Below are 24,171 nucleotides of genomic sequence, written 5' to 3'. Positions count from 1 at the left end.
GAATCATGGAGGGATTGGAAAAGTACATGTTTTGTGTTTTTCAACTACTAGTGAGAAATACTTAATTTTTTTATTTATTTTTTTAAGCAACTTTCGACTTAACCTTTGTAACAGTTTCAGTACGTATTGGTGCTTTGCTTGCAGTTTCCTTGCTCCACTCTTGGATTCTGGGAAACGGTGCTTATCACTTTGTTGAGAGCAGATGACAATGATAGGGTCACATGACCAAAAAAAGCAAGCCTGTGTTTTTCCTTGTAAGAGACTGATTGGACAAATCAAAAGAAGGGGGTGGGTTCAGGAGCAGCACACATGAGTTGTCAAACAGGTTTGTCCTGTGTGATTTGAAATACACGAACACACAAAGGAGAAACCCAGGTGAGACTGAGGAACTCAAGGCAACCTGTGAAGGTGAGTTTCCTCTTGATAGAAAGAAAAGCTTTCTTTACTAACTTGTACCTTCAGAAAGGCTGGGTGTGAGTTTGGCAGGGCAAGACTAGTGTGTAAGCCATTTTGTTTACCTGCCCTTCCCGGGTGTCTGTGCTTGGCTTCCTGCTTCACTCCCTTTGTCAGACAAACGTGCCAGCACTTGACTCGGAAACATCAAATTAGAGGATCTAATTCTGCTTGTCTGACTAAACTCCTGCAATTCCCATTGTGTTTGTAAGCCGGCCGGTTGTTTTAATGAGATACTGTAGATAATTTGAGGATCATTTTGGGGGGAACTGGAGACGTAAAAACAGTTAAGCCTGGAGCTCTACTAAAACTTTCATAACTATGTCAGCAGGAGTTTAGCCCGGCTTAGGCTGGAATGGCAAATATGTAGAGAATTTGACTGTTGGATGCAGACTGTTCAAGCAGCATAGTCCATATGCACCTACAGGATCTTAAGTATGCACAGAAGAAGTCTGACCTTCACTATTTATGGACTTAAAATAGTAGGCTCCTTTTTTTCCCCAACATTAATTACTCCACAGAAGCTTGTAGTTGGCAACAGGCTGCTATATTTAAAGATGAAGAGTCATTGTTCCCCTAGCAGCTGTTGGTGTGTGTGATCTGCTCTGTATTCCCTCCAGACAATAGCTTGTTGACAGCTGTCCTGATCCACCTCCCCATCACCCCTCACACACACACACACACACACACACACTTGTATCACTCTTTTCACAGCCTTTCTACTGACTGAAAATGAGGTTTTATTGTGTGTTTGTCTGCGGAGAGATGGATGACTGCGAGTAATTGTTCGGATCTCTCTGAGATGGCAGCCAATGAACTTGTTAGAAGCATGGGGCTTCAGGAGAGCGATTGGCTGCAGTTTGAAATAAGTGGGAGGGTTTGTGGTTGTAGAGTCTTTGTGAAGTTTTGTAGCTCCACACAAGTTTCTGCTTGTGTTTGAAGGTAAATGTTTTCTATTCACTGGTCTTTTATTTTGTTAAGCTGCTTTTCTTCTAATTTGACTGACACTGTTTTTTCGCAGGAAGTCCAAATGTCAAGGAGCTAGAGATCAGCTGACTTACCGAGGTTGAGTCACTTCAAATATGCCATTAAGGTGATCATGAGAGAACCATACGGCCACATAAACAGAGGATAACAGTGAGGACTAAACAGATTGAATTCCAAGGTGGCTCGGGAAGTGGACAAGGTACGACTGCCTGGCCACAAAATGCCTGTGGAAACGCTTCAACACTCCGTGAGGCAACCAACAAAGACTGCTGTTGCTCCTACACCCCCACGGTTGCGACCCAAGGGGCCAGTGGGGCTAGATTTCTACCAGAAGTACCAAAAAGCTGCGAGCAGACCAAAGCAGAGTGCTGTGGAAAGGCTGGAGGCAGACAAGGCTAAATATGTCAAGAGTCAGGTAGCTCTTACCAAGCAGCAGCCAGTCAGGCCTCCTGAAGTGCGTAAGCCTCTACTCAGCCCCAGCTCTGCCCTGTGGCCCACCAGAAAGACCGCAGACCCAGCAAAGACAAAGCAGGAAGGATTACAGCTGGACATGGAGCACCTGAGTAACCTCATCAGTGGAGTGAATGAAGCGCCACGGTCCGGTGCAACTGCAAAGCCAAACGACAGTAAACCTCCTTACTGTGCTGCAGCTGTACACAATTTTCACCGTCCTACTCCTGCAGGGGCACAGCAGAAAAAGGAGAAGCCATGTCCGCCTCCACGTCCTGATAGGTTAGTTGCAGCTAAAGTAAGATTAAAAGCATCTGACCCTGCCAACGTAGAGAGCACGAGCTCTCCTGGGCCTCCAGCTGCAGCAACGGTACGGAGAGTGGATGTCATGCCTCAGGCCAGCCCTGTGAGGACAGCAGGCAGACGACCTCAGTTAATTCGACAGCCCCTTCAGCCAATATCTCTACAGTCTCAGTTTCGACCCGGCCCAACTGCTTCAAACCTGCATCTCTTTCTCCCTAGAACAACACCAGGTCATTCTCCTCTGAAACCTGTTATTGCTCAGTCAAAACCTGATACCTCTTCTACTTCTCCAGCCGAGACCCCAGTTCCTGCCACACCTACACCAAGCTACCCTGTTATACCTCCTCCTTCCCCAGCAATTACCCGTTTGTCTTCCACCAGCTCCAGGAAACGCCCTTCTCTAACCCGGTCTAAGTCGGACATGAGCGACAGGTACTCCCGAGCTGGGACAGAGCTGGAGCGCTTCTTCAACCTGTGCGGCTTGGACCCCGCAGATGTGCAGGAGCTGACTGGTTCTAGCTCTGACATTGTTTCCATGGCTCGTTTTCGCAGCGCGAGCGCTCCAGGGTCCGAGTGCGCGGCCTCTGGCAGAGAAGACGAGGATGAGGAGGATGAGGAGGAGGCTGGCAAAGCTGCAAATCGTGTTCCCTACGGTGTTTCTGTCATTGAGAGAAATGCACGAGTGATCAAGTGGCTCTATGGAATCAAGCAGGCAAAGGACAACTCGACAAAGAGCACCAATTTATAGGCTGGTTCAAGTCATTTATAAGCTTTGTATTAAAAATAAAAATGCCAACTTTAATATTTTTTAAGAACTAACTTGGATAAGACATTGACTGATGGAGCTCCATTACTAACCTGTTATTACACTGAAGAGTGTTTATTAATGGGAAAGTATAGTGAGTTTGTTATATCTCTTCTTTTTCACCATACTTAGAAAATGTGAGCCACAATCTTTGTTCTGAAGGTTTTTCTTTTCAATGCTGTATTACTTTTGTGTGTCACAGCCAGGCTGTCTGGCAAAGATGTGACATTTTCATTTTAAAAAAATCACTTTGTGCTGTAAATGGCTGCCATTAAAGAGAAAATGCTGCATGAAAGTTGTTTAGTTCTCCCTGTTATGTAGAGAATGCAATGCAGATACACATCTGCAGGTGATGTATGAACAATAATTTAATGGAAAAAAGTGAGATTTCAAACAATTGGTGCACAGTTGGCTTCTAACACTAGTATTGCCCTCCCTTGGAAGACAACCATTTAGCAGACCTTTGGCATGGTTGTCCACCACCTCTGAAAACTCCTCTGATGCAAAAGCCCTTCAGTTTAAAAGGTTTGAATCTTCCATCTCTGATTTCAAAGCAATTCCTACCCAAAGGTATTTTGATATGTAGAATTCGCAGTTGTGTGAATAAACAAAAGGCATTAAAAACTATCTTCTACAAAAATGTCATTACTCTGCACCAATACATGAGTGGTATTGATTTCTGTCCTGAGATTATTTCACATTTGTGTCTGTTCTGCGGCAAGTTTTGGCTTGAAGCTTGTTTCCACCACTGAAACCTCTTTTTTTCTGCCATGAATAAATCAAAAAAAAAAAATTCAGGTTATTTAAAATTTTGACATCATTCATAATTTAAGGGTGTTTTCTCAATTTCTACTTATTTTCTCCCAAGTTTAGTGAATCAAAATTGTGACATCAAAACCCCAAACTTTGACTTATGGATGGTAAAAAAAAAATGTTTCTTTCAGTTGCCAAAACAAATTTTCACAAGAAAGATCTGAAGAACTCTGACTAGTACTGGAAGAAGAAAAAATTATATTTGCTGATTTTCCACTGAACCGAGACAAATGTTAGGACTCATCTCTGTGGAGGAATCAATAACAATAACCACATTTGGTGCAGACCAATATAGACATTTGTTTCCACTATTGTAAAACAGATTTTGACAAGTCAAATTTGGGGGTTGTAATCTCAAAATTTCTTATTATTATCTCAAAATGTTGGCTTACTAACTCAAACTAATGAAAAAATAAATAAAAAATGATGAGAATTAGTTTGAAATTTTGCCTTATTGTGGTAAATTTCTTTTCCAGTGATATAAACCACCTGACCTGACTAAGATTGTAAATATGGGTTTTACGTTGATACCCATATTTACAATCTTACCTGCATTTCACTGAAGCTCCACAAGAGGTCACAGCCACCCACACTACCTCACTCCAATACAGCACATCAGTACAGAAGTATACTGCAGTTACTGACAATGTGGTGAAAGCGGTGGCCTTTTTCCAGAGTCAGAGAAACTCTCACTGCAGCTGTGGAAATACAGTTCTGTCATTTCAATTTTAATATTTTTAAAACGTGTTCCACAAGTTTGCTGTTTCAAACAGATCTGCAGCACTGGTAGTTCTTATGCTTTACTGTTGAGCCACCTCATTTATTGTTAAGTCTGAGCAGCTGTACTGAATAAGAATACCCCTCTTCAAAACACAAAAGAGTTGTTGAACCAGAATCTGGTTTCAAACGGGTGGCATTCACCTGTGTGTGCAGGGAAAGCATTACATGTCCAGTGATACTCAAGTGTTAACAATGAATTGCCTTAAAAGTTTTTCAGAGCACTTCCAGACATTTAAAAGGATTTTATTCAAGCAAAACACAAGCAGGAACTCGTGCAGGAAAGATCAGCAGGGGGTAAGGACCATTTCTCTTTATTCGTAGAGTTTACATTCACATTCAAACCCTTCATTTCTTTCTTTTTTTTTTTTAAATTATCTGTAATAGTGATAGCATTACAATTTTCCCTTGAATATTATGATTTAATGTTTGCTGCAGAAGCTTGTTCTCAATTAAATATGTTAGTTTTGTCCTCTCAAACAAGCTTTCACTTGAAATCAGTGGCAGCTAGCTACTGTATTACTTTCAACACCAGTGTCAAAGTAAACTTTGTGTTTCCTACTCTATTTTTATTTTTTTCAACAACATTTTTAAGAAATTGAAGAAAAATAAAACAAACACGGATACAAGAAAACACAAAAAAATTACACAAGGTGCTTCAAAATATTCTTGTTTTCATAAAAAAAATGAACCCTTGCATGAGTCAAAAATGTAACAAACTAGCACCCTTGTTAAATAGTGCTTTTGTTACGTTACATGGATTATAATCTAATTAATAACTGAAAATAAGACAACTGATATTTCTGAATTTATTTTAGTTTTGTTTGACACTCCCTCCGTGGAGGAGAGACTGTACATGAGCCAAATGAACTATTTGAACTAACCACATTCAGGATTTTCCTCCATCCTCTCTCTGGTTTTCACAGGACTCAGGTGGTATTCCTCTGGCCTGCAAGCTGTGTTATGCTGTGGGTGGGGTCCCACATCTGATTACTTCAGTAGCTATTGGTATTTCCTTGCAAATTTTCCTTCTGGATGTTGTAAAGGTAAAAGTTCAGTACTTTCCACAATATAATGTTCTATACTGCTTCTAATTTTAAGTGGGTAAAATATCACAGATGGAGGCCTTCTATGTTTCCATGATTTTATTTGTGAGTCGGGCCTGGGATGCTGTGACTGACCCTCTGGTTGGATATCTTGTGAGCCGCAGTAACTGGACGCCCATTGGCAAACTCACTCCATGGTTGGTTGAGCCACACATTTAACACACATTTCACTTTGAATTTAGATTCCTGGTGCAGCACTGTGCTTAGCCATCAATCTTTATCTCACAGGATGGTTATTTCCACTCCATTTGGCATCTTGTCCTATCTGCTTCTGTGGTTTGTGCCACGAGGCTCGATGTCTGTCAGCGTGTTGTGGTTCCTCACAGCGGCTTGCCTATTCGAGTCCCTCATGACTGTAAGTTGTTGGATGTTCGCAGGCACAATCACTTTCATTTGTCACATTTCATAGGTAAAAGTTCAGCTTGTTGTTTGAAAATCAAGATCCTACATAAAAAGAACACGATATACTCGTTACCAAACAACACCTATAGCATAGACTGTATGATTAGTGAGGTCATGATACCACGCCTTTCCCCCTTCTCATTTTTGATATTGCACATCCTGGATTCCTCTTCTCACATCTTAGTCCCTCCCACCAGATATGCAGGCAAAAGAGGCAAGAAAGAGGAGGAGGAAGGTGTCGGGGTAACAGGAATTTAGTCAAATGAGACATAATTTTTTTGTTTTTTTTTTGTTGTTTTTATTTGGGCCGACTCAGACAACATGGCACAGTCTGACAAGATACAATACCCTTTTTTAAATCGCACACAGATACGTTGGACGGCATAAAGTTTGAAAAGACATTTGGACTAGCTAATTAGAGTCCTCTTGTTAGCGCTTAGCAGCTCAAGCAAGATAAACATTAGGTGGGATAACACGCAGGCAAAAAAATAAAAGAGAATTCTGAATTTTAGCTCAGAACGCTTGTTAGCTCTTTGGTCATCTTTCTGGTGACTGAAATTCATAGTACTCTGATCCTACTGTTATTTTTGCTCCAAGCAATGTCACCATGGCTACTGAGTTTCACACCAATGGTGAAGTGTCATTTGGCATCACATTTTTCTTCCTGTCAACAGTGCTACAACGTCCCCTACCTATCACTGAATATGTTTCTGGGAGGAGATCAGAGAGACAGGGACTCTGCCACAGCCTACAGTAAGAATATTGACTCATTTACATTCAGAAACCTCATCAGACCCCAAACTAAATGCAAAGTGTTTTGAGTTTCTTTACTTATTTGGCCAGGAATGAGTGTGGAGATGGTGGCAATGCTGCTGGCATCAGTAATTCAGGGACAAGTTGTGGCTGTGTACAATACAGAGAAGCAGGAGGCCTGCCAGGACCATGAAACACCTCAAAGCACGTCTTCACCACAGACTGCTTCCTTTCAACAGACAGTATGCTACTCTCGGGGGGGGGGGGGCAAATACACTCTTCTTTATTTCCTGTTATATTTGGATTTTCATATTAAACATGGCCAAGCATATATAAAAGCACGTTCAGGCTTCAGATTGATCTAGACACCAACTGTTTTATCTACACCAGTTTTTTCTACTTTTAGCTCTGTGTGATGTCACTGAGGAAGCCCCTCCCATTTGCTGACCGATCTTTACAAACTAGCCAATCTGATTATGTCATCATCACACCTCCTCTCACGATTGCCGTTATGGCGCAGCATTCTCGGTGCTACGGTATTCCTGAACAATAGGTGTTGGTATAGGAGGAGAAGAAGCTAACCTGGAAGCAAAGTTTTTTCCACAATGTCTCATCTTTTCAAACTGTTGCGTCATCCTCTTTATTACCTGCAACTCTCTGAGCTTCTGTACTGATTATCACTGAAATACCAGTAAACACTGAAATAATCGTACACTCGTGTCTCCAATCCAGCAGCAGCACAACGTACCAGGTTACAAAAAAAGGTGGACAACTGTCAGCTTGTGACAGCAAGCTGACAGTTGTCCATTTGATGTCAAGTCTGTCATAAGGTGCCGCTTGCCAGATATAAAAAGTTTGATTTTATAAAACTGTAAAAAAAAAAAAAAAAAAAGGCAAAGGATTCTTTAACTGTGACATCAGTAAACTCTTTCCTGGTGAATTTACTTAGGAAAGCCTTAAAGCTATCTCAGTTGCTGGTTTTAAGGCTTAGCGAATACAATGTGATGCTAATTTTGTAAATGATTGCTTTTGGTAGTGTCCCAAAGAGTCATGAAGCAGTGTGGATGTCAGAACTTTTCATTGATAAGTCGTTAACCTAAAAACCCCGCAGTGTCAGTTAGATGTGCATCAGCAACAGAAGAAACTCCCAGCTTGAGGTTTCAAAAATGAGACTTAGCAAAACAGCTGATGGTGTCATGGTGGTCACACCCATCCAGTATATACAGTCTAGCTCAGTAAGAATAAAATAAAATATATAGAATAAAATATATAGCTGTAAATGAGCATATTAGGTCCCCTTTAATGTAAAATAAAAATTGTTCACCCTTTCATAGGACTCACATTTCATTAGTAGAGCAGAAGCTTTTTTTCTTTTTGTGCTCACATAGTTTCAGGGATATCTTGTTACCCTGTAATTTACTGCTCTTTGCTTGATGTATACACCATTGTTGTGGGGTTTCTGTGTGTCTGAGGTGAACTCACATTACTCATATTATGGAGATATATGGGCACATTGTGGGTGCTCACTTTCATTGCAAATCCTCATAACTGAATCCATTACATGTAGAGTGACATCTTGATTAATGGTTAGAGTAAGTTTTTGGAAAATTGATTAAATTAAATTTAAATGTAAGTCTTCTGTTTCATGATTCGACATGCTGTGTGTTCAGAGATGCTATTACGCATTGGTTGAAACAAGTGGTTTCTTAAATTACCGTTGCCTTCCTGTTAGGTGAAAACAGTCTGGCCATTTTCCCTGTCCTCTGACATCAACAAGGTCATTTCACCTGGAGAACTGCTGCTAAGTGAATATTTTCTCTTTTTGGATAATTCTTCAGAAAAACCTATAGATGATTGTGTGGAAAAATCCAAATCAGTTTCTGAAATACTCAGACAAGCCTGTCTGGCACTAATAACCATAACATATTTGAGTCACTTAAATTCATTGTTCTTCTCAATTCTGATGCTCAGTTTTAACTTCAGCAGGGCGTCTTGATCGTGTCTACATTCCTTAATATACTGAGCTTCTGCCATGTAAATGCCAGCTGATTATTTGCATTAATAAGACGTTGAGCAGGTGTCCCTAACAAAAGCCAGTGAGTCTATATCTTTACGTAGTTTGCTTTTTTTTTTTTGGATTTTATGCGAATGAGATCGACATCTACAGCCGCAAGCTGATTTGTGTATTTCACGTGCTCCCTGTAGAAACACCATTGCGCTTTTTGTGTTTATTTATAATGCTATAAAACAATTATTTACAGTGGAAAAACTTCTGTTTTTAAGCCTCTAGACTTTGTAGACAGAATAACATGCTTTGTTTAAAAGTTATGATTTCATGTGTGCATTTTGCCCCCCAGCAAAAGGCTTTCCTGACCTCAGCTATGATCATGGGTGCCTTGTTTTTCCTCTGCAGCCTGATTTTGTTCCTCGGGGTGAAGGAGAAGCAGGGTGAGTCATTCAGAGACAGTCAGCGTTCAAACACAATAAATAAAAGTTTTTTTGTTCTTGTTGAACAGCTTTGCAGAGGCGATCATGTTATCATGAGGATCTGGTAACAAATATTTCAAACCTTTATTTGTTGAGTAGGATAAAAAAAATGTTTTCTTTTTCTTTTGCTTCGGCACCGTTTGTGAACAGAATAATAAACTTGTCAAAGCTTAAACTATACGTATAGACAAACCTTTGAACCTCTGAAGTGAACATTTTTTTGTTAAATGAAAACATAATTATGCTGAGTCAAAGTGATTTAGTTTGATATATGCATGGCATGGACAGGTGTAGCTGAGGACTTAATCAAAATGTAAAATTAGCCAAAGATTTTACTCCACAAACAGAGTAAAATCACGAGTCTGATATTTCACTCTTTTCTCTCATATGTTATATTCCCAGCCTCTCGCTGCTCTGAAGATAAAGTACGACCTTCCTATTTGAGCTCGCTGAAGATGCTCACGTGCCACGTTCCTTACCAAAGGCTGGTGCTGGGCTTTGTGTTTAGTACATTTGCCTTTCAGGTTCAACTTGTAATCATTTCTGCATATGGTTTCTCCTTCTTAATTCTGTTTTTATTCACTTCAAAGTCACATGTGAAACAATTTGTCCTTTTTTTTCTTACCATCTGTTTTGATCTCAGATGTCCTTGGGTAACTTTGCGCTGTTTTGCAGTCATGCTGCTGGGCTGGGAGCCCAGTTCCAGCACCTCCTGCTGGTTTTACTGGTAAGGTGCAGCTAACTTAACAGACTCTTTCACACCCTGCTCTGCTGCATGGTTCAGTAGCTTTCTGGCCAGTTTAGATATGATTTGAGTTCAAAATAGAAATTCAGTCAACATTTCCACAGGTTTCTGCCTCTGTAGCAGTTCCTGTGTGGCAAATAATTCTTCTGAGAATTGGGAAAAAGTCCACCGTTTTCATCGGATTGTCGGTAAGACCTCTGAAACTTGATGATAAGAGAAATGTTCCACACCTTGAATCCTCGTTTTTGTCTCTCCCAGCTCTTCATCCCAGCAGTGATTATAGTTGCCTGTGTTCCCAGTAACCTGCTGGTCTTCATGAGTATGTGCGTTCTGATGGGATTCAGTGTGGCAACCATATTCCTGCTACCCTGGTGAGTCAGCTCCCAGCGTGAACACAAAGTTTGAGGTCCTTTCCAAGGCCCCCTGTCAGATCTAATCAGTGTCAGAGATGAATGCGGTGCACATGAATCATTCATAGTCTGTACTCAACCCTGGCCAGTGATGACTATTCCAGAAACGATGTGCTTTGCTGACCAGCCAGAACTCTCCATTAAAACTGACATGTGGTTTTGACATGTGATATGTCAACTTGTTGTGTGTGTGCTGCAGGTCAATGCTCCCAGACGCGGTGGATGACTTTGCTGTGAGACACCCGTCCTGTAAGGACCTAGAGCCTCTGTTTTTTTCCTGCTATGCCTTCTGCAGTAAACTGACAGGAGGGCTGTCTGCTGGACTCTCAACCATGACATTACAGTGAGTCAGACTCCAGTCCACTCACTTCTTGTGTTTTGTTACGTGGGTACATCACTTGGTCTGTCACATTATGTGCTCTCCTCGTCTGCAGGTTTGTGGGCTATGAAGCAGGTGCTTGTAACCATGGTGACAGAGTGGCGACTGCTCTGATCGTACTGTTCTCGCCAGTTCCCATCACACTTTTGCTGATAGGGATGGTGTTTTTTCACTTCTACCCAATTAACGAGAGGCAAAGCTTGCAGCTCCGGGAACAAATCCAGTAAGAGGCTCAGACATGTCATCTTTGAAACAGCTACAATGGAGATTTATATCATTAGAAAAAGCATCAAATTAAGAAGTGAAAACAACAGCATTAAAAGAGTTGCTCACATAGATTGCCTATAAACAGAAGCACTATGCACAAGACACACAGAGAGGAGTAAAACTGAAATCATGGGAGAACCCTACAACAGCAAAGATGGCGGTAGAAATATAACTTTCAGAGGACAGAAATCTTTCTAAAATGTAATTGTTGGGCAAAATCACGTTTGACTAGTGATTTGACATTTGTCAGGATTAGCTGTGTAGGAGGCAGATTGCAGACCCAGATGCACGGGGTACACAGGGGTCAATCCTAAAGTGAGCCTTTAATGTCGGCTATTCTAAATAACAAAGCACCAACCAGGGAATACGATCAAGATATACAGAAACCACGAGGAACACAGAGCAGGATAACACACAGCACTGAAGGTCAATGTAACAAGGGACAAAGAAGACAGACAGGGGGTGAGGAGGAGAGGAAACAGCTGGAAGACACAGCTGAACTAAATCAAAATAACAAGACATGAGAGAATTAAACTAAAACACGACACCGAAGTCAAATGACTATGAAATCATAGCACAAAGTAACTAAACAGAGACAAACTTGACACAATGAGACACAAATGGGCAACTACACAAATAACCAAAGACTAAACAGAATAAATCCTAAAAGGGATATTGATAGCAAAACTCGGCTGAAACAAGGAACTAAGGCTCAAGAATTTGGACAAGAACAAACTAAGAACCAAATAGAACATTAAAATAATATGCAAACATTCAAAGTTCACAAACTGAAACCTCTGGGTTCAAAACCCAAGACCATGACATTGTTTATGTTGTGATGACCATTAAAATTAAAGATTATTTAATTAAATTAATTTTAATGCTTCTAAATAACATCCCAAGTAAATGACTGGAGATGTTTCAAGTTGTTTGCAATACTGGAATTTGTTATACAAGATGGACCAAACCACTGAGATATCAACTGCTGGTTTGTGAAGTCCACCACTGTTTAGTTTTGTGGGGTTTTTTTTGGTGTTTTTTAAACCAGATGTGAAGAGTGACTGTTTAAGAAACAAGCAACACCACACCATACAACTGCATATGCTTAAGGCACTTCTTCATTGGCTTTTATATACAGTTCACAGTTGCTCATTTTGATGAACCTTTGAAGCTTTAGTTTCAGCTCATTGTATCACAACATCTTAACTGATTTCATGGCAGAAATCTCAGGAAAAAAAGACTCTTCGCACATCTATTTTGTAAGACAGATGCGTAGGAGAAGGACAAACAGATCCAGCATTGCAAACAGACTCCCACACAGTTTAACTTGGAAAGATCCCTTTTTTCTTCATCAGGCAATATTATTTTTGACGTATATTTGACAAGTAGAACAATCAACTTAGATACCCAACATAGCTGATAAAATCATAAATGTTTAGCCAGACACATGATCAACCTCATTACATATATACATATTTAGATGTAAATAATTTTCAGCCACTTCATGTACAATATAATGAACAAATACATTAAAAAAATTAAAAGTAAAAAATGAAATCCCAGCAAAAAGTTAGAAACGTGAAATAATTTAGCTGCAAAAGAGATATCAAAAAGAAAAGAGAGAAAAATAGACTTTTAGCCATTAAGGTTGAGGTAAAACCTTAAATACTGAGTTCATAGTTGTCTGTTATAGCATGTTCACAGCAAGTTCACACTCACAGATTTAAGATCAAGTCAAGTCTTGGTGTTAATAAGTCATAAGTTAAGTTATTTTCCAAAGAGTTTCTTGAGAAGATTTTTAACAGGTTACTCTCTGAGCACGAGATGGTACAGAGGGAGTCGCTGTGCTCAGAATAGCACAAAGACCAGAAACAGGGAAACTGATATGCTAAGCTTCAAACAAACAAAAAGTTTGGGATTTATGAAAAACACAAAAAGATAAAATCTCAAAGGATAATTGTAATTTTAAAAAGTATAACGCAATAAACTGACTTTGTTGAGTGAAATCACTAAAGAGAGTTCATTTTAATATAAAGCATTGAGACTCTGCCCATATGGATTGGCCAGAAGGACAGGCAAATTCAATATTTAATTCAAGGGATTGTTGAACTCTCTATATGTTGCTTAGAGAACTGGAAATAGCTAGAGTGAATTATTGAAATGTGTGCAAGTACAATATGGTATTTGTACAACTCTAACAAGCTCAAAAGACTATGCTTGGTATGACCACCTTTGTCAAGATGGCCTGAACCTTTTCTCATTATTTCTTTAAGTAGTCTTTAGTAATAGTAAAGCTAAAGATTTTTGCACAATAAATGTAAAATTTATAAACATACAACTGACCCCCAAATGATCTTTTTAACAGCGTCATCATGCTTGCTATTATTATATGGATGAAGAGTTCAGTAAACTATCAAGACAGATTGTAAATTCTCAGTTATTCACTTCAGCTGCTCAATATGTCAGCATCTACAATATCAAAGAATGTGTAAGCAAATTTATAAACTCTTTGAATGTAAATAGCATTGTCACACAGACTTGGATCAATATGGATTTTGAACATAAAAGAATAAGAGTGAAGGTCTGGTTTTGTTTGTGGATTAAAGCTTAAAACTTGAACTACAAAATAGTGAAAAAAGGTGGCCAACAACATACTAGAATGAATAACAACAGAAATCTGCCATGTGAGTTGAGTTGTGTTAACAAACAGTTGAACGGGATTACATTTAGAAAGATGTGAAATGAGATTTTAGTTAAATTGTTGGAGATTATGTGATTACATTGTAAGAACACATTTTGTTCACCCATCTGCAGTATAAGGTGTGGTATTATTATCTTTATTTATCAGATTTGTTTAAATGGTTTTTGTAACGCCAGGGATTACATCGCTCATTAAAATGTCAGGCAACTTGTGTTCATTAACTGGTTACAAAGTAGCCACGGAACACAAAGTAATCTGACCCAAGCGTGCCCAACAGCACCTCTAAAGTGTATGGGCATCTTGCTGGAGTCATTATTCCATATTTACTTCCAGCTCTTTTTCCATGAGTATGCCCAGATGTCATTGTTCCAAAAAAGTTTTCCATAAACCTTCAACATAGTGAGCAAAAGTAAATCAAAGGAGATCATTCTCTGCAGCAGAATAGAATCATTTGCTACATGCTTTAACAGATAGCCTTACAATAGTCCTTGCAGGACTTAAACATACCACTTTTAAAATGAAAGATGGATATTAATGATAATACATTTATTATTTATTTTGTATTTTTTATTCTTTATCCAGCTCAGAAGTTACATCATCATCTTCAGAGCGAAGAGAAAACACAGAGCTGCCAACAATCCTGCAGCAGGCCCACGCTGGAGTCACATCAACATCACATTATGACTCAAACACATTAAAATTTGAGAACTTACCACACTGTTACAGTCAGGAGAAAAAAAATTCAGTCAAGTCTGTTTGTTCAAATGTTTCCAACAGATCTTTTGGAAATGGCAGCAGGGATAAAGCAGATCGGTTAATTGTAAGTCCTCGATGTCATGAACAAAGCCCTCACCAGTGCTCAGGATGGGCCAAACTGGGCATAAATGTTCCTGAGAATCATTGCGAGTCTGCCTCTAACAGGTCGCATGTGAGAGCCAAGGTGTCATGGGTTTGAGGAGTACATCCCACAGCAACTGTTTTAGCCTGTTTTAAACATGATACAGCCTTCATGTCTGTACTTTGTAATTTGATGCTTCAGCAGGGAGTTGGTTCACTTATCTTAGCATATCATTGGATCGGCATAATCTAGAAAATGCATAGCTAAGAAACTAATAGAGAGTTACAGAAGACCCAGCCAAGAAATCTTTGCAGAACACAAGCTTAGTCCCTGCAAACTCTTTGCACACACTGAGTGGAAAAATTGTTTTAACAGGTCATGTCTTTATGTTAGGGTATCAATCTGACCTGTTTTAGCATTATATTTAGCATAGACAAATAGCATTAGGTTAGATTAGATTAGATAAAGCTTTATTAATCCCTCGGTTCGGTTCCTCCTGGAAATTCTGTTTCCAGTAGCACAGCACCAACAGAAGCTGCAAAAGAATGTAAGCAGAAATAGAAATATACCATATATACACATATACACATATATAAATACAGAGACACATATAAACACAGAGTATATAATAGCGATAAATAGGAATAGGAATACCAGGGAATTGCACATTTCAACTATTGTGAGACAATAGTTAGTCTCAGTTAGGCAGCAGATGTTCTTTAGCAGAAATGTGTCACACAAATCAGGTTATGGCATTAGTGTTATGGTGCCATCACTCCTAACCAGAGATGGGCAGTAACACGTTACTGTAATCCGATTACTTTTTTCAAGTAACGAGTAAAGTAAGGGATTACTATTGCAAAAACGGTAATTAGATTACCGTTACTTTCCTGTAGGAACGCTGCGTTACTGCGTTACTAAAACCGTGATTTTTTTTTGCGAGAATGTCTCATGACAGTGACGTAAGCGAGTGCTACGTTTGTGACAACAGCTGTCTGCAGATCAACAGTGGATATTATATCGAGTGCGGGAGAGAGTATGAGCGTGCAGCGTTTAAAGCGTGGAAGTACTGACCTTACTTTAAGTTTGATTCCATAAAAAGTGTCAAAAACATTAGCGTCCGGTGTGCGTGGGAAGAAAACTTCTTTTTACAGCGAAAAAAAACCCCTAAACTTCCAAGCAAGCACCGAGTGCGCAAAGACGTAATGGGAAATTCACAGAGAAACTCGCGGATTCTTCCACTGACCGCCGCGGCACACCTGCACCAGGGTAAACCTCCGCCTGCCCTACTCCTGCTTTATAGGTGAAAATAGAGCAAAAGGACCGCTAGTCTTTGACTTTATTTATTTTCTGCTGTGTTTTACTTGCATCTATTTGAAAGAGTGAGTGTAAACACAAAAAATATTAAAATATTATATAGAGCTAAAAATGATTACACATAACTTACGTAAAGGAAAAGTACAGGCAAAGGTCATATATAGGTTTCTTTAATTTTCTACTTTGTGCCACCTCATTTCATCTCCCCTCTGTCCTCCTGCCTGTGACCTAAAAGTCATTCTCAGTGAAGCATCGTGAAAGATTTCTCATCTCCAAAAATAAATATTCAGTAGAGAGTACGAGAATAGAAAAGGGTCAGCGGACGTGCAAGGATGCACAGGTATAACCTTAGAGGAAGTTCTTTCAGCAACTGTGATGTGATGTATATAAGAAGCATGACACTTGGTTAATTGAATTCAAAGTATATATAGTGTTAAGCTGTAATGTATGTGAAATATCCTGCAGGACACTGCTGTGATGAGCAGAGAGAAGGTGAGAGTTAGAGCTTTTTTATGTCTTATACACAGTTTTCAACACTTTATGAAGCGCAATAAAAAAAACAGTGCAGTAATAGACAACAGTTCACAATTTAAAACTAAATAAAAAAATTTCTACAGGTCATAATATAAATCTGTAAAGTTGTGATAGTATACTCATGTTGTCAGTGTCTGTTCTTTAAGTTGGACCAAGGTCAGCAGATTTCCTGTTCCTGAATTTCATATAAATACATTATGTCCATAATCACTTATTTGTGCCATCATTTATTAAATTTGACGAGTGTTTGCAGTCAAGCCAGAGTGTTCTATGCAAACTGTGGCTGACCACAGCAATCTGCTAGTGATCAAAGCAGTTGCGAGGAGGTTTTTCTCTAGAAACATGACTTTCAGATACTGTTCATCTGTTGTGGATAGTTTCTTAGACCTGACACTTCTTTATTTATCCTCCACTTTGAGGACACTGTACATGTTGTCCAGATATGCCAAGATTTTGGCTAATAACGCTTTGGGAATCACTTTAGTGGTGCAAAAAAATTATTTTATACCTGTCAAACTGTGTTATCGTTGGCATTTTTCATACATTTAACTGAGGAAATAACTAGTAATTATGTGTTTTTGCAACAGATTGCTAGTAACAAAGTCCCTAAATATACAATTTAATGTTGCCTGTTATGTGTAGACAAAAGACTGTTTCATCCCTTGACTTAGGTGTATTTTTATGCTTATATGATTCATAGGTCAGTGTTAATAGGCTTAACAAAACAAAACAAAACAAACAAACAAAAAATGCTCAGGACTGGATTGAAAATGAGTGACATGGCAGCCTGGAGAGCCTGGAGAGCCTGGAGAACCAGTTCTTTTGCTTCCATATAGTAAAAAACAAAAACAAAACAATACTGCAAATCCTCAGCCATCACAAATAAAAGTCACATCAATTCATTTTCCATCCTCAACTGAAATAACAGGATGTTACGGTGCTAATGTCAGTAGGTTCATGTGTTGAACATGTAACAGTGTTGCGTTCACTTTGTTGCGAAACATGGTGCATATGTGCAGGCATTCTGTAGCTCATCCCATCACGATAAAGAAACAACAAAGAAGTCAGGTGGGGTGCGGAACATGGGAAATGAAACAGTCATTCAAGTTTTTAACAATGTTCCAGATTACAAACAGTGTCATGCAGGCTGTAAACACCTATCCCAACCACAGATTTACAGTTTCAATACTGAACCTAGTTGTTTTTGACTTTGCTGCTCTGTGTATGATAATCGTTTCCAAATTTGTAGGAACACAATAGATATAAAATAGATGTGAAATAGATGTAAAAGCTGAAAAAAAAGGTTCAGAGTTGCAATAAGTGACAGCAGTTACTTAGATGGGTGGATATTAACAAGAGTTTTTGATACCAGTGCCAGTATCAGTTCCCTTATTGTAGAAAATGTAGAGGTATGCAAGTTTCAACTGCAATATGTCTGATTAATTTCATCTGAGTTTTGATTAGCTGTTATAAAATACAATGCACGAAGGGGCCTGAAATGCAAAAAATCCACTCTTAAAAGTGATTTGATTTTTCACTGTGTCAGTTCTTGCAACGCATTTCCTCCAAGATCTGATCTCTGCACGAGCCTATACATTTATACTGAAAAGTGTTCAAGTAACATGACCCCTCCAAGATAACCTAATACTACTTTAGATTGATTTTTTAATAATCCAAATCCCGCATGGTCATCTCAAATGAGACCTTTCCTAATTGGGATATCTCCCGGGGGTAAGACCTTAAAACTTAAATCATGCAGAGCCCCCCCCCCCCCCCCCCAAAAAAAACCCCAACATACATACATACATACATATATATATATATATATATATATATATATATATATATATATATATATATATATATATATATATATATATATATATATATATATATATATATATATATATATATGGATGATGACCAATCATCTGACTTAAATGCTCGTCTTAGTACACACGCAATCGTAAAACGTAAAACGCTTACTTGGGCCTTGTTTCCAAGTAGGATATTCTTATAAAATTGTTATAATATTGCTTCATTGGTGGATTTTTCCTCCATCCGTGCCCACTCGCTCGTCAGGAGGCCGCCCATGTCTCCAGCTTCCGCTCGCATTGTAGGGTGGTCCAGAAGAAGGATACAGCGGAGCGAAAATGGGAGTAGAAATTCAGACTATAACTCCGGGTGACGGTGAGAATTATGTGACTTGTTAAACAGCCTAATATTGTTTTTATCCCGAGAGTGTTCGCTTCATTATTCTGCCACTTTTCTCTCTGTTTTCCTGTTTCCAGGGCGGACTTTTCCGAAGAAGGGGCAGCGCGTCGTGGTGCACTATGTTGGTGAGTGCGGAGGCTGGAGCTCCGAGATTTGGATGCTCTTTAACGTTTTGAATGTTTCCTCTAGCCCCTACCTGGGTGAAAGGTGTCTGATTGGGTGAATTGTGAGCCAAGTTAGTTTCATCTAACAGTACCCGAGTGTCCATTGCTTCTTCTGCTGGTTAGCATTGTAGCTAGCTTCTGTTAACAGACTGACTATTTTGACTGTTGGGCTATCATCAGCTATTCTGATGCTCGCATACTTTTATTATACCCCCGGTCTTTTAAACCGGCCAGAATTGTCTTTAATTGAGGGAACGAAGAGTAGTTAAGTTCGTTGAGCTGAAGCCTCCTAACGTAAACTATCCGGGAACCCGTTATGCTAACGCTAGCATCACGGCTAAACAGTTAGCTCATGTTGGAGAAGGGTGCAGAAAAGTGGGATTAGTTATCAACAAGCCGAGCTCTGTGTCGAGTTAGATATTCAGACATGTCTAACCAGCCTTCGGACTCTTATTTCATCTCCAGGCACACTGGCAGACGGTAAAGTGTTTGACTCTTCGAGGTCCCGGGGAAAGCCGTTCAAATTTAAGATCGGACACCAGGAGGTGATTCGGGGATGGGAAGAAGGAGTAGCCCAGGTGAGCAAGATTTTCGCAATGAATACCTTTATGCAGGTATTACTTAACTAGCTATGTTTTCCTTACAACGGCTAAAAGTAACGATTGTGATCTTTCTCTCTTGGGGGGCATGAAATGCTTTTATAGTTACGTTTAACTGCGTTGCTTATATTGGGAGGTATTTAGCCCAATCTCAGCTGTAACATCTGTCAGTAGTGACGAGTATGGAAATAAATTTGTGTTACTCCAGATTGATGGTATTATTTTTGCATAAGTGGGCCTTTTTTAGCCTCTTTTATTAGAACTAAATGCATCCAAATAGCACTCACAGCTCTTTTAGTGGTTTCAAGTGATGCTGGAGCATCTCTGCTCTCTTTTCTTCATCCTCTATCTGCCTTTCCTGTTGCTTTAAGTGGCACAGAGCCTGTTCCAGCTGTTAACACGCTGTTATGATACTTTGCCACCATTAACCCAGTGTAATTTTGCAATTATTACTGTTAGAAATGATTTATATTTAATGATATAATGCTGTGATGTTTGTTCTGTTGTTTCCCGCTTGTGTTTTATTGAACCATGTAAGATTTTTGGGGATTTTGCACGATCAGATGGGTGAACAAAAGACCTATTATGCCCAATTTAGTCTCTATATTTTTATTCATGGGTTCTACTAAAGTAGCTATTATAGGATTACAAGGGGTGGGTGATATAGCCTTAAAATTATATTACAGTTTTTCACAAAAAATTGCAATAACAAGAACTGCGATGCTGGAAAAATGTTTCAGTGATGCTTGCAGGCAGCAGTTTTTATAAGTGAAAGTAAATGAAGTGAATTTTCTATGTTTCTTCTCTAGTAAGTTACTGTCGTTGATGGCACACTTCCTAATTTCAAGTGTGAATGTACTGAAACAAGTTGCCAGCAGCAGCAGCATTATGTCCAGTGACACAGCATAAATCAAATGCAAGCACAAAAGTAGCCTAGGCACTTGTTCTTCCCTAGAAAATTTAAGTAAAAGTATAAAAGAACTGCTCAGTATTTTAGTTTAACAATAACTGAATTAACTCAGTCTCATAACTGCTCTGAAGCTGCACAGGATGTTGTGTCTTTGGTCAAGCTTTTTATCCTTCTGCTTAAAGTCCTGGTTTTCCACCACGTAACCATGTCAGTAATTTCTATCCACTGCTTGTGCTTCCAGTCATGTGGTGTGAGGCTAGCCAGCGATGCTTGTTGAAGTGATCTGTGGACATTTGGGTTGCACATCATGAGATGTTAGTATCTGCTTCTTTGTAGCCTGGTTGCACTTGGTTGTCTGTTTTTGCCACAAGTGGTGAAACAAGTTTGTTGTTTTCACCCGCAGCATGAATAGTTTTCTTGCATATTTTGTAAAACACTGTGTTCTGTTGGAGGTTATTAAAGTTTTTAGGTGCTAAATCGTTATTGGAGGATGACCCATGGCTGTCGCTCCCAGATAGGGATGCTTATCGTTTAGGTTTTATCCGATACCGGTGCCAAACCGATACTTTTGAAACGGTGCCGGTGCTTAAACGGTGCTCAAACCGGTGCTTAAAGAATGGAGAACACAAAATTGGTCCAAAAACCTCTCATGTTCAGCTGTTTTTTTGTTTTTTTTTAAAAAAGATAACAATGTTAGCCTTTTCTGCAGCTATAGGGCATATATGGTATCACTCTTGGCTGGAAGCAGTGCTTAAACAATGGAAAAAACACAAACTTTGTCCAAAAACCTCTCATGTTTAACTGTTTTCCACTTTTTCTTTGGTCATTTTAGCCTTTTTGGCCAGGGTGAAGGGAGTATCTGCCATCAAACAAGAGGACAGCTGCATGTAACTACAACGGTGTTTGCTAGTTCATCTTACATGCATTAATGTAATAACGTGGTTAGCCTACTCAACGTAAATTACACACGAACAACATTAAGCTACTGACGCAGAGAAGAACGGCTGCTGCTGCCATCATCATCCGTCATCATTTCTGCTACACTGACAGGGCTAGGGGCCAGGACTCTACTCTTCGGGTTTTTGGGGGATGTTGCTAACTCCGGGTCCGATAACAGGCAACCCACCCGCAGTAGATGTGCTCGGTGTGAGGTCTCGCAGCAAGCTATCAAATAGGGCGCATTTTTCGGCTTTAAAAAAAACAACGCTATGCGTCGCCAGGTGTTTCATCGGGTTTGAGGTGTTACCTCCTTTCACAGTATCACAGTATCAGCTTAAAGCACTTGCTGCAGGCTGCTGAGTTTGCATAGTTTGCTGTGAAGTACAGCCAGACTTTTGACCGCTTCGCCTTGGGCATTTTTAATCTGTAGCTCTGCTCTAAAAGAACGGATGTACCTGGACCCGCCTACTATCCTCGGAAACGTAAAATGATTGGCTAGAATTCAAAGTGTATGACATCTCAGGAAAAAAAAGCACCGAAATAAAGCACCGAAATGTGCACTGCTTTTCGGTCTGGTTACTACCGTTTATGTCACAACCAGTGCCATCATGGCACCGGATACCGGTACCCATCCCTACTCCCAGACATGCCCATAAACGCATGGTGTTACTATAGCAATGATATAGGTATATGACAAATTTTATATCATATAAAAATTATCTCTGTTAACTCTGTTACTGCAGATTCTCCATTCAAGATAACCCTTGTTTATCATATACTGACCCTTGGTGCAGCCACTCATTTCATCCTCCATCTGAAACAAGCTGTTTTATGTCCTCTCACTTTAAAGCAGTGATTTTCATAATGTGAGGTGCAATCATCTCAGAAACATGAAGTGAAATAGATCTTTGTAATTTAATTAATTTAATTATTTATTTATTTATTTAAACATGCTACTGTGATTATACTGTGCCGGAGCTTTTGCCTCACATTGTTTGTTTGTGCGCTGACCTCATAATAAACATTATCCACCGCTGTAACTGTACATATCTGACAGAAAATAAGAGGAAACATGATCACTGCACACTACCATTAAACTGCTCTCTTATGATTGTGACATGCTAGCTTTCCCTGGCCAAGCTAACGCTGAGCCTTGTTTTCATTTCCTTACTCAAAGAAGGGCTAAACATGGCTTATTTAAAGCTTTGCTAATCTGTGGATTTGCAGGTTACTCCTGTTTGTGCGCCATCTACTCTCAGCGTCTTAAATGTCGCTCCCATAAGTGTTCTTTGTCTAATTTTGTTTTTCAATGGTGGTTGGAAAACGGCTCGTTACTGCCACCTTCTGGCAGTAGTAAAGCACAACATCCTCCCAGCTGCTGTTAAATCTGAAAGAATTAACTCCAGGCACACATGGTTACATAATTCAGTTTTGTTTCTTCCCGCGCGCTTGCCCATCCTTACTAATAATGCCTTTGAAAAACGCAGTTCAGCATCACCACAGACTAACATTATGAAGACGAGTTTATTGGATTGCCGTTGCATTTAACTGCATTAGTTTAAGATAAACAGAGCCTGTACTATTAAGAGGCCTTTAAATAAATCTATTACTTAGTTCGATTGCAGCAGTAGTGTTTGATTTCCATCTTCTCCACAGATGAGTGTGGGTCAGCGGGCAAAGCTTATTTGCTCACCAGACTACGCCTACGGCAGCAAAGGTCACCCAGGGATCATCCCACCAAATGCCACTCTCACCTTTGATGTGGAGCTGATTGGTCTGGAGGCCTGAAACTTGTGCACTCAACTTTAATTCCACTCAGATTTTCAGGGTGAGACGTGTTTAATAATGTGAATATTCAACATGATTAGATTTGTAACACCCGGCGCAATTAGGGAAACACATTACTATCGCTCCCCACATGCTTACAGTGACTATACAGTTATCTTTTATTGCTTATGTCCAGAGATTAAATAGTATGGATATAACAAGCTTTAGTGTCAGTAATCCACTCTTCCTCTCCTTAATCACAGCTCTGAGCTTTTTTTTTTCCTCTTCCCCCTCACTGCAGGTTGACTCCTATCTCGGGAACATGGAGGAAAAAGGTTAACAGATGATTCCTGCTCTTGATTCCTGCATAGGACCTATGTCTGTTGTTACACTATTTCACTCTCCTTTACATTTATATACAAGTTCTGTTTTGTCACTTGCTTTAAAATGTTATCCCTTATACTTTAGATTCCAGACAGTAATAAGTCATAGGCCATCTTATCACATGTATTTTGTCATATACTGCTTTGTATTTTTATGGTCATATTATTTTTTTTGACTTCAAATTGACTTTATTGCCGCTGTTTGACTGACTAAATGCGTCTGCCACCAGGACCATGTTTTAAGTGTCATAAATACTGAATGAGTCTCATTCCTGTGGCTTTGTGGCCTTTACAATAAAATCGTATTGATTGCGGGTAATGAATTGTCTTGATTCAAAATAAGAATAAATTGTTTGACACAATATTTTTATGAATTACTTTTGTTATGTACTCTAAAATACAAAAATGCCCAGAGCATGTCATAATCAGGGGATCAAAAATCAAACGTTTTCCTGAAGAGCGTTAGAGGACCTGGAAGATGGTCTTAATTTATGAGCCAAATATACCTGCTTGCTTTAATATCCGCAGCTAAAGGGGAAAAATTTTCCTCTAGGAATGGCTTATTCGAATACATTAAAGAGTGATTTTTAAGTAAAATGATGTTTATTTCTCCTCAGAGTTATTCTGTGTCACTTCATAGCCCTTTTTTTGTCATTTTAAGCCACTGT

At 39.4% G+C, this 24,171-nt stretch overlaps 3 protein-coding genes and 1 long non-coding RNA gene across 4 annotated transcripts; 3 read left to right on the top strand and 1 right to left on the bottom strand.

The window, feature by feature from the left end:
- The first annotated feature begins 246 nt into the window (after window positions 1–246).
- Window positions 247–3,638, top strand: fam110a (family with sequence similarity 110 member A). Its single transcript, XM_080294627.1, has 2 exons — window positions 247–408; window positions 1,475–3,638. Exon 2 carries the CDS (start codon window positions 1,661–1,663, stop codon window positions 2,939–2,941), a length of 1,281 nt encoding a protein of 426 aa, XP_080150753.1. The 5' UTR covers window positions 247–408; window positions 1,475–1,660; the 3' UTR covers window positions 2,942–3,638.
- Window positions 3,639–4,962: 1,324 nt separating this feature from the next.
- LOC145422818 (uncharacterized) lies at window positions 4,963–10,753 on the bottom strand. The gene is made up of 2 exons (XR_013904053.1): window positions 9,962–10,753; window positions 4,963–6,138 (listed from the first exon to the last, which is right to left on the bottom strand). It is a non-coding gene; the product is annotated as an uncharacterized LOC145422818 (long non-coding RNA).
- Window positions 6,152–18,299, top strand: mfsd2al2 (major facilitator superfamily domain containing 2a-like 2). Its single transcript, XM_080294626.1, has 10 exons — window positions 6,152–6,849; window positions 6,940–7,091; window positions 9,207–9,297; window positions 9,739–9,860; window positions 9,980–10,063; window positions 10,186–10,269; window positions 10,340–10,452; window positions 10,691–10,834; window positions 10,926–11,093; window positions 14,421–18,299. Exons 1-10 carry the CDS (start codon window positions 6,696–6,698, stop codon window positions 14,791–14,793), a joined length of 1,485 nt encoding a protein of 494 aa, XP_080150752.1. The 5' UTR covers window positions 6,152–6,695; the 3' UTR covers window positions 14,794–18,299.
- Window positions 18,300–18,427: 128 nt separating this feature from the next.
- On the top strand, window positions 18,428–23,867 carry fkbp1aa (FKBP prolyl isomerase 1Aa). Its single transcript, XM_080294608.1, has 5 exons — window positions 18,428–18,717; window positions 18,819–18,866; window positions 19,371–19,483; window positions 23,010–23,181; window positions 23,422–23,867. The coding sequence occupies exons 1-4, from the start codon at window positions 18,681–18,683 to the stop codon at window positions 23,139–23,141; spliced, it is 330 nt and encodes a 109-aa protein (XP_080150734.1). The 5' UTR covers window positions 18,428–18,680; the 3' UTR covers window positions 23,142–23,181; window positions 23,422–23,867.
- The last annotated feature ends 304 nt before the right edge of the window (window positions 23,868–24,171 follow it).

This window comes from Astatotilapia calliptera, chromosome 20 (assembly GCF_964374335.1).
Source record: "Astatotilapia calliptera chromosome 20, fAstCal68.1, whole genome shotgun sequence".
NCBI lineage: Eukaryota > Metazoa > Chordata > Actinopteri > Cichliformes > Cichlidae > Astatotilapia > Astatotilapia calliptera.
This window is presented reverse-complemented; position numbering and strand designations above follow the sequence as displayed.